Source organism: Ostrinia furnacalis, unplaced genomic scaffold (genome assembly GCF_004193835.3).
Source record: "Ostrinia furnacalis isolate ACB-3 unplaced genomic scaffold, ASM419383v2 OfSCF2049, whole genome shotgun sequence".
Classification (NCBI taxonomy): Eukaryota; Metazoa; Arthropoda; class Insecta; order Lepidoptera; family Crambidae; genus Ostrinia; species Ostrinia furnacalis.
Genome location: NW_021132288.1, coordinates 896520 through 906670, shown reverse-complemented (window position 1 = coordinate 906670; position 10151 = coordinate 896520). Strand labels below are relative to the sequence as shown.

Genomic DNA, 10151 nt, shown 5'->3' with positions numbered 1-10151 from the left:
TAACAAAATAGATGCCGCAGATTTTTTTATTTTTTTTGTTCCGCAGTGTAATCAGAATATAATAAGACGTTCGTGGTAAAATCGTTCGTTCCATGCGCAAAAAAAACTTTTTTTTTGTTGACTGGTGTAATCATATTAATCATTCTTTAGCTTAATAAAGGATGCTGGGTGTGTGTGTGTGAGGACTTAATATAAAAAGAAGGGGTTAAATGACCTTTGGAAAAATTAAAAAAGTAGATTGGCGTGAAGAGTTTTATTTTTTGGCCCATTTTATCAACAATATATTTTTCAAAGATTAAAACAAGATAAATAAATAAATAAAATATGACACTGCCAAAATGGTAAGACATCCAGTAATGAGTACTTATCTAATAATAATAATTTATACCTTTGTTTGTAAACTTCAAGAGCATGATTTTTATTGAATTTGAACAACTTTATAAAATCTATCTGATATGCCTTTGTGCCTTACGTCTGTTAAGATGAGACAAGTACATACTCGTTTAATATTGTGGTGACGCAGTATTTTCATAACTTGTAAAATCATGTCCAGAATAATAATCCAATTTAAACTATTAACAAATCGTGCTGTTTTTTTTTAAACCGTAATTACTAAGCACGATGAACACATTATTTGTAAACGTGTTAAAGCACTCACACATTCTCATTTTCTATAGCAACACCAAAACATACCTCAACAAATTTCATCTCATCAGAACAGTTTTTAAGGCTTCTCTCTCTTATCTTACAAATTATAATGAATGAATATCACAGATCTGCCTAAAATAACAATATTCATTTTCTCCATGAAAATTGATACTCCAATCAGTCTATTTCAATGTTTATCATATTGCTTAGGTACTCTTCTGAAAGTAAGCAAAACTTTAAATGCTTAGTTGGTTCAAACATGTTTAGAGAACTAATTTCTGCAATAAAATTGAACCAAAATATGTATCCCTGAGCTGGACAACTACTATTACAAATAATAGGCAGTGTTCATTTTAGAAAACCAAGTTCGAGTCATTTAGTGCAAATTGAATGTAGTAAACGAATTTTTAACTTAGGTATTGTTATAAACTGACCACAACTCTTCACTTGAAATCCCAAATGTTTTAACCCCAGAGAGCGAAAATGGTTTTTGAGTAATTGAAACATAAATGCTCTCTAAACTAAATACCCCTCAGACAAAGTAATGAACCGTATCTACAAGCCGTAATAGAACAGCGCATTCCCTTGCCTCGTTATCAGTCACAGCTACATAAAGGTGAAAAAAAGTTAAGGAATACAATCCAGTTTGATGATGAGGCAGGCAAACCACTTAAAAATTTGATATCTGGAGAGTTGCATGTTGCAAGGAAGAAAAATTAACTATAAAATATATCTTTTCTTTCATAGTTAATAAGTGTTGCCTGCCAAACCTTGTTTAAATTTTTTAATGCTGTGACTGTTACCGCTTTGTTTTCAACAATAAATCGAATTAAATACTGGAAATTGGTTATGTAAATGAGTATACATAGGAGACTGAAATTAATGATTTAAAAATTTTCATACATCAATTGATTTTCAAAGACTGCATTATGAGCTGTTTATGAAGCTCAACAGTCCCTTGTATGGAAACTCGTTGTACATAACCATTACAAGAAGACGGCTTGACTTTAATAAGACACTGTTCCAAGCGGGCAAAAACAGTGCCTGTGATGCTGATTTTAGATACATTTGGTCGAATTAATTTGATTGAGCTAGTCTCTAACCTGCCCATATCACAGAATGAATATATTGTCATTTACTGTTGAAAAGAACAATGGTGCTAGCTCAAATTTCGAACATATGGGCAGGTGATCAAATTATCTGTTGAAAGTCTACCACAATTTATGTTAAGATTATGACAAATCTAGATAGACTCTCACAGTTGGTACTCAGATAAATATTTTACGTTTTTAACAATGAAGGCATCTACGCACGTAATCCAATATGGACGATGTACGCAAATAAACCTTTTTATTTCAAGTTATTTACAATTTATAAAATAACCGTTGAGGTTTAAAGTCTTATTTTCACTATTTACACTTGAATGTTTTTTTTTCAAATTCATTACACTAGATAAGTTTTTTGTTTTTGTGTTTTCAATGTAAATTCCTTTCACCAGTCAGCAAGTCCAGATTGAAGAGTGGCGCGAGACGGCGCGCGCGGCGGCCGCTACGGCGGCGACGGCGTCGGCGGCGGCGGCACGGCGTTACTTGTCGGCCGCGTCGTCGTCGTCCGGCCGCGCCACGTACAGCGCGGGGTCGATGACCTTGGGGATGGGCTTGATCTCGGTGCCGAGCTCCTGCTCGATGCGGTGCAGGGCGAAGCGGTCCTCGTAGGTGATGAGGTTGATGGCGATGCCGAGGTGGCCGAAGCGGCCGGAGCGGCCGATGCGGTGCAGGTAGGTCTCGGCCATGCGCGGGAAGTCGAAGTTGATGACGACGTTGACGGCCTGCACGTCGATGCCGCGCGTGAACAGGTCGGAGCACACGAGGTTGCGGCAGAGGCCGGCGCGGAAGTCGTGGAACACGCGGTTGCGGTGCGCCTGCGCCATGCGCGCGTGGATGTAGTAGCAGCAGTAGCCCAGCTCCGTGATCTTCTTGGCCAGCAGCTCCACGCGCTGGGTCGAATTACAGAATATTATCGACTGGTTTATTTGTAACTGAAACAAAAGAAATGCGCATGTTATTGTTTTGCCGTGATCGTTAGCACAGGTGACACTATGGGGTGGTCTCGAGTTTGGTGCAGCAGCATTTTTTACTTACTTACTGATTAATTGGCTACTCCAGACTGTAATAATATGGAATTTACGTAATACCAATTGAGAATAAAATTAATTTACTTAGACAAAACTAGAAATTACAATAAAAATTACCTTTGAAAATAGTGTATTTAAGCAATGAACTTTCTGTCTCTCCTGAACAAATGCGTAGTACTGTGTGACTCCCTTCAGGGTCAATTCTTCCATGAGATTTATCTCGTAGGGTTCCCTCAGGTGCTTCTCCATAAACTGTTTTACACTCAATGGGAAAGTTGCAGAAAATAGCAAGATCTGGCGTTCTTTGGGTAATCTGAAATAAAAAGTAAAGACAGTTAGTACTCCAATAGTTAAAATTCAAGGGATAAAAGACTATTTTAAAATTATAAGAATTTTATTATTAAATTATTATTCTAATAATATTCTAATATTTGATAAACAAGTCAATCACATTAAAGGTCATAATGAGGTTACAATTATTTAGGACATAAGATAATAATCCTGACCACAAATGTGCTATGAATGAGACGAAATGAAAAAAAGTAAGAAAATTTTACATACCGTGAAATAACCATGTCCAACATGCCTTTGAAATCTTGGGATAAGAGCTTATCTGCCTCATCTAGTACCAGCATTCTGCACTGGTCCATCTTGGCCACTTGTTTATCCATGAGATCAATCATACGACCTGGCGTAGCAATTATAACTTGAACTGTAACAAAAAAAACATACAGTGAAAAATGTGCCAATTCTCTAAATGTGTATCAAACACAGTCAATTTGGTAATACTGAACTACAATAATTTGTAAGAGGTGGTATTATTAAAAACCTTGGTTGGTGCTTTTAAAAGTCCCCCATGGTATTTCATGTCATGTCAAACTGGTTGGTAATAATAAGTTCTTAGTCCAACTATTATAATATGCAGCTGGCCTTGAACAAAACTAAATACAAAAAGAGTATTGTTGATTATTGTTTTCTATTTTTAACTCTCAGTATCAACATTTAACTACTACAACTGGCTTCTTTAGTAAAGCAAAAAATATTGAGTATCAGATATCAATAAGAGGGTAGGTAACATTACATAACAATAACAAGTTGGAAGATAAAAGGCATATCATGGATGATAATGCATTGTGTCGCACCATAATAATTATTAAGATAATACATTATTAAAGGCAGAGACAAAAACAAATTACTTAATGCAAAAATTAACAAGTACTAAAAAATTTGACATTACCCCAAATTTTCTATATCTATCTACAGTGTCTAAACATACAATCAATATTGTAAGATGTATCTTGTTACTGTTAAAGTAAAGTAAAATGTGGACAATCATCAACAATATGCAAAGCTTATTTGGTACATAGACAGCAAGCTAAACACTATGGGAATCATAATACAGTTGTAAGAATGAATTTTGAGGCTAGAATTTATAGTCTGATGTACTGTAGACTACATTACTTTGTAAAAACTTGTATTGTGAGAAATAATATTCGTTCAATCAATAAATTGGAGAACAAAACCAGTTTATAAACTTAAATACTAGTAATAGTGATTATAGAATAGTAGAAATGTTAATAAGTTGTGCAAGTTACACAATATTCCTTAGTTGTGGCTTTACAATAGCCGTTAGTTTCCAACAAAAATCTCCATGATAAATTCACATAGCATGTGGTATGAATATTTTACAAAACACCATTTAAATATAAATTCAAATAATAATAAATAAAAGGTTTCTTACCATTCTGATAGATACGCATAATATCATCCCGGAGATTGGTGCCTCCTGTAGTTACCATTACGCGTATATCTGTATGCTTGGCCAGCTCAATGCAAATTTGTGATGTTTGGAGCGCTAGCTCCCTAGTTGGTACCACAATTAAAGCTTGAATAGCATCTTTTTTGGGATCAACCTGTGTAAAAAACAAAGAATATTAATAGAATAGCAAGGTACATAGAAAAATAATTTGTAGATGTTTAAAAATATATCAGATTTGGTTTTATCACTTATAAAAAGTGAAGGGGAATCCAAAATATCTCATCATTTATAAGTGTGATGCTATGGTTAGTTACTTGCACTGTCAATAAAAGTAGGTAGGTAACAAAAAAAATTACCTGTTCTAAAACTGGAATACAATATGCGCCAGTTTTGCCAGTACCATTCTTAGCTCTTGCAAGTACATCTTTACCACTAAGTGCAATGGGGATAGAAGCCTCTTGAATAGGGGATGGTTTTTCCCAACCCTTTTCAAAAATACCCATCAACAGCTCACGTTTCAGGCAGAACTCTTCAAACTCATTACCTCTAGTATCTGTTACATCCTAAAATGCACACTGGTCATTAAAACTTCACACTTTCTAATTAGCAATTAACAATAATTTTATGAGGGTACTTTTGAAAACTTACACTGGTCTTTATTCTTCTGTCCTTTGGGGGTATTTTTAATTTTGATTTCCAACCGATGTCGTCGATTGTTTTATCGACGTCTCTGCGTAACACAAAGATAAGTCAGTAATGATTCCGTTACAACAAAAAAAAACAAAGATCACAATTTACATACCCCTTGTTCTGATTGCTCATGCTATTTCCAACGTGATTACTTGAACTAATCCTATTTTCGGTCATCATTTTGCCAAAGAATCCCACTAGGGATGACTAAAATTAGAAACTTATATTCACAAATCTTTGTCCAAGTCCAACACTAAACAAATTTTACGACAAGTCACTTTTAGAGACATAGGCTACTAGAAAAGTTTATCACGTTCACCAACTTATTCCGGGAATATCTGTAACAAAAATAATTGAAGTAATGAACATCAACGGTACTTTAGAACAGAGATAAACGAGACGCGTCAACAACCAATCCAATACATAGCTAAACATAGTAAAGGCAACAAATAACAATAAATAAGTTCAGTCAACTATTAGATTACGCGGTTACATTAAAGGTGTCAGATCATTATATTTACGTTTGTGTTAAAGAAAAACAAGGGATTAAGTTGATTCCAGTGGATAAAATTTATAGACCTGGACTTCCAAAATTTTAATATGGCTGCCTCGGAAAATATTAGTACCTTAGTACGCTATCTACGATAGGAAGTGTTCTGATAACACGATTTTCTTAAAAGATAGGTATTAACTACTGTGATACTTTAATTAACAAAATTGAGAAACAAATAGTCTAAACTTTATTACCTTGATAAAACTTTACAAAAGACGACACTCGATACTCGACGACGACATCACAAAGTAACCAGAGACAATAATATTTATTTTTTTTGGTGATAGTCAAACAAAACCAGAGATAAGATAAGGATAGAAAGCTAACGCTGTGAAGTGTCGTGTCTTTTTCAACAACATAAATTATTTTTGAATAACTTCTTGGTGTGTCAAAAATCTTTTTATTTCACTTTCATTATGCCTCTGTGTTTTATATTTTTAATAGTATTAATCATTATTTCCCAAAAATCTGTATATTTCAAATCGAAGTAGGATGTAGGAGCCACAGAACAAGTATATGGTTGGAGCCTTGGAGCTAGTGGAGCGGAGTAGAGAAGTTTTTTGAATTAACCAATGAACTGTCAAATGATAACGATTGCTTTACACAATTATTCCACCTCAGAGCCCCGATTATGGTAATTTTTACAATCCAGACGCGCTTTATCGATTCTGCGATACGATTGGTCAAAACACAAAAAAAAACACCTGAATGTCTCCAACTTCCTCATTGGCCCTAGAGCAATTCCAAGTATACCATCAATGAAAGCCTAATTAGAGTCATCAAACCTCTCAGTCATTCAATTAGAGCCATTAGAACTTCATAACTATGAGTTGTTTTCTATGTGTAAGCTGAGGACACGTGTCTCCAGCTGACACATCTGTATCTTCGTAAATATTTATGCTACGATAATGTATTATACCTCAAAAATTACAGTCGAATCCAAATAGTAGGCTTTCCACTTTTCAAGACTTTAGCTCAAATACTGTTAAAACCACGATCAAAAAACTATGTGCGAGCTGGAGTACCGTGTCTCCAGCTTACACATCTGTATCTTCGTAAATATTTAAGCTACATCAATGTTTTATATCTCATAAATTAAAGTCGAATAAAAAAACCCGACTTCAATTCTTTCAAAGCTTTATTTCGAACCGTTTTCGAACTACGAACCGATACGTATGTGTAAGCTGGTGACACGTAACACACGGTGGATTATTAAAACCGTATAAGTTAGAGTTGCGTTTTAAAGATCAAATAATTCGTTATAATTAAAGTACACACGAGACATAATTTCAAATCTCTAGTCAGCATTTGTATAAATCACATTAGGAACGCACAAATGCTTAATATCCTCTTGAATAACAGACTGACTGGAAATACCGAGTCCAGAAATAGATCGAGCCTTAGTTATTTCGTGCGTTTCCGATTCATGTTGGCCCTTAATATAAAAATCTACGTACTCTGTTTCAGCTAATTTTGACAGTCCACCCATACAGTCCAACCTGATTTTAGTCTTAGGTCCACAGGCTCCTATCTGGTTTGCCACTTCTGCATCAATAAACGTACTGGACGAGCCGTCATCGAGAAGAGCGTAAGTATCTACGGAACCTTTCGGGCCACTCACTGTTACGGCGATGACCTTCAGAAGTACTTTCAAAGGGCCTCCTGAAGCAGAGTGTGCAACTGTTTCGCTATTAGGATCTACTGGCGTGTAAGAACAAGATGCTTCGGGCTCTACATTGACAACATTTGTTTCAACAGTTGTGTGTGTATTTACTGACTCAGATTGGTGCAGAAGCTTGTGATGTCTATATTTACAACCTGAGATTTGGCAAAGAGTTTTTGGATTACACGACCTATAGCTGTGAGAACCTTTTTTCAAGCACCGAGTGCAAACTTTTTCCTTACGGACCCAATTTAATTTTGACATAATGTCTAGATGACAAAATTTTTGACAGTTGTCAATCAAATGTGGTTGTTGACAATAAATGCAATTTGGTTTACTATTTACAGATTGTGGATGATTATTTACAGATGGCGAAGAACCTATGGCTGTGGTGCAAAACGATTTGTTTATGGGCCGTTCAGATAAAGTGCGGACAGGTAACACGTGTTCCTGCGGGACACTGGGACCGGCGAGCAGGAGGGTTGGGTCAAGGGGCGCGGGAACCATAGAAACGGAACGGCCGGGATGCGCAGAGGTAGGCGCATCCCCGGTGGCAGCTCCAGGTAGTCCTAAAATAGGCACGTTAACAAGGGCAGATTTACCTGGGCACGCAGAAATAGGCGCGCCCGGAGAGGCAAACCTGCTGGTAGACGATGCCTGATTTGAAGGCGCCGTATCCTCTAACCACTCCGTAAGATTGCAGGTGCTGTGACGACTGGAGCGAGATCGGCTGAAGCTGGCTTCTATATGGGCGAGTTCCGCTTGCAGCTCAAGCTCACTCGCCACGGCTTCGGCAGCTTCTAACCGCGCTCTTTCTTCAGCGGCACGCACGCGTTCCGCTTCCGCGCGCGCTCGCGCTGCGTCGGCAGCTCTGCGAGCAAACTTAGCCTGCGCGGCGAGGGTGCGTGCACGAACTGTGGCCGATGAACGGGATGACAATCCTGTAACAGATGCCGCGTCGGCGGCCACCGCGGAGGCGGTCGCGACTGGTGCGGGGTCGGGTGCGGCAGCGTGAGGGGAGCCCCGAATGGGCTTCGTAGCCTCGGCCATACCCGACTGGCTTTGCGCTTTTCTTTGAGCCCGAGTGATTATGGCTGGTAAGCGAAAAAATTAAGGGAAAAAACTTTGCCGGAAGAAGGACCAAAAATGTTAGGAATTGGGATAAAAAGGGGTAAAAATGATACCCGGGCTCAGGGAAAGGGCTATATTAAGGAAATAAAGGAACATACAGGAATACAGGGATAAAGAAGCGACAGACAGATGACAAGAAGACAAACCATAGAAAAAAATAAAATTATAAAAACATAGACTTAAAAGGAGGCCGTTCGTAACATGGTGCAATCCAGCTTTAAACAATGTCATATTTGACACAAAAAAAAAAAATATTATGATTAACCAAAACATCTATTTTAATTTCACTATCTTCAATTTTCTTGCGACAAGACAACTCCTTCTCCAAACTGAAAAATATATTTTTTCCAAAATTCAAATTCAAAAAAAAAATTAAAAGTAATTAACTATCGCTACAAAAAGTCGCCGTGGACGAGGGCCCTAACATAATGTTAGACACCAAACCCATTTTAGTATTTAAACAGTCTTCTAATGATAATGTATGTTTGTATTCGTTCGTTCGTTTCAGCCGAAATGTTTGTATTAGCATCATAAAAAGTATCTCTTATGTACATTTCGGTGTTTACATTCACATAATAATATTACGTTTATTACCATGTTTCTGTCATCATTAACAAACGAATCACTCTTCTTATTACTAACCGGCTAAATCATACTATTCAGAATTGCGCATGGATTGGGATAATGTGTATAAAAATTCAAATGGCTAAAGAAATGAAAAAGGTTGATAGTACAACTTACACCGCATTTGACACTTTTTCTCCTTTATACCGGGTGTTAAAAATGTTTTGTTTTACAATCCTCAGCCGCGACAGTAAAAATTCTTTAATAGTATGTTTGTTGTTCCAAACAATTGCGTCTTATGTGACCATTACTATGCTGTTCATTGTAATTCTTTCATACGACGTTTATAATGTTGTTCATTATGATCTATTTCGAGAAACAAAATTTCTGTGCATGGTCAGAATAATCAATCTCGCCAATATTGTTGAATACCTCGTACATGTTGCTTACGTTTTTAAAAGTAGACATTTATGTATGTACTACTTTAAAATCTACGATCAAATAGACAACATAATCGGGCCATCACATAATAGCGTCATCAAAGCAGACATTTTTAAAATAACAGCTTGGGATATCACTACTGGTGGTATTCTCTTACTTGCTCTGTTGGCTTGCAACTTTCAACTTTTTGGAAACATTTACCTACACGTACGAATCTGTATTGAGTATACAATGTTTTCCATAAATACCTTTACATTAACAGACGCACGTGCAAACATTATTCATATTAAGTACAGACTAGGAACTATCAAGAATATGCTAGATGAAATTTATTCTCACACCAAAAATATATTCATATACAGTCCAAAAGAACAACTAAATAAAACCCTGTTGGTATCAAATAAACGTACTACAAATAAGAGCTTCAATATCATTTCTATTAGTAAGAGTTATTTGTTGCTGGTCAAACAAAACAATTTGATTAACGAAATATTTGGCATAAGGGTAAGTAGGTATACTCCGATTTAAAAAAAAAACAAATGGGCATTGAATTAATGATTCGTCTTAT

The 10151-nt window shown here is 36.5% G+C and overlaps 1 protein-coding gene across 3 annotated transcripts; it reads right to left on the bottom strand.

The window, feature by feature from the left end:
- Window positions 1-389: 389 nt before the first annotated feature.
- me31B (ATP-dependent RNA helicase me31b) lies at window positions 390-6086 on the bottom strand. 3 transcript variants are annotated; one of them, XM_028306800.1, is made up of 8 exons: window positions 5979-6086; window positions 5344-5569; window positions 5190-5271; window positions 4898-5104; window positions 4524-4695; window positions 3344-3494; window positions 2900-3095; window positions 390-2686 (listed from the first exon to the last, which is right to left on the bottom strand). In XM_028306800.1, the coding sequence occupies exons 2-8, from the start codon at window positions 5409-5411 to the stop codon at window positions 2234-2236; spliced, it is 1329 nt and encodes a 442-aa protein (XP_028162601.1). In that variant the 5' UTR covers window positions 5412-5569; window positions 5979-6086; the 3' UTR covers window positions 390-2233. The 3 variants fall into 3 exon arrangements, with proteins under 3 accessions (XP_028162601.1, XP_028162602.1, XP_028162603.1); XM_028306801.1 differs by having other exon boundaries at window positions 2234-2686; window positions 5970-6027; XM_028306802.1 differs by lacking the exon at window positions 5979-6086 and adding an exon at window positions 5753-5775 and having other exon boundaries at window positions 2234-2686.
- Between the last annotated feature and the right edge of the window lie 4065 nt (window positions 6087-10151).

Coding starts and splice junctions, on each gene's coding strand:
- me31B (XM_028306800.1), bottom strand. CDS start 5,411: ATGATGACCGAAAATAGGATTAGTTCAAGTAATCACGTTGGAAATAGC. Junction 5,272..5,343: donor ATGAGCAATCAGAACAAGGG/GTATGTAAATTG, acceptor TGTGTTACGCAG/AGACGTCGATAAAACAATCG. Junction 2,687..2,899: donor TAAATACACTATTTTCAAAG/GTAATTTTTATT, acceptor CTTTTGTTTCAG/TTACAAATAAACCAGTCGAT.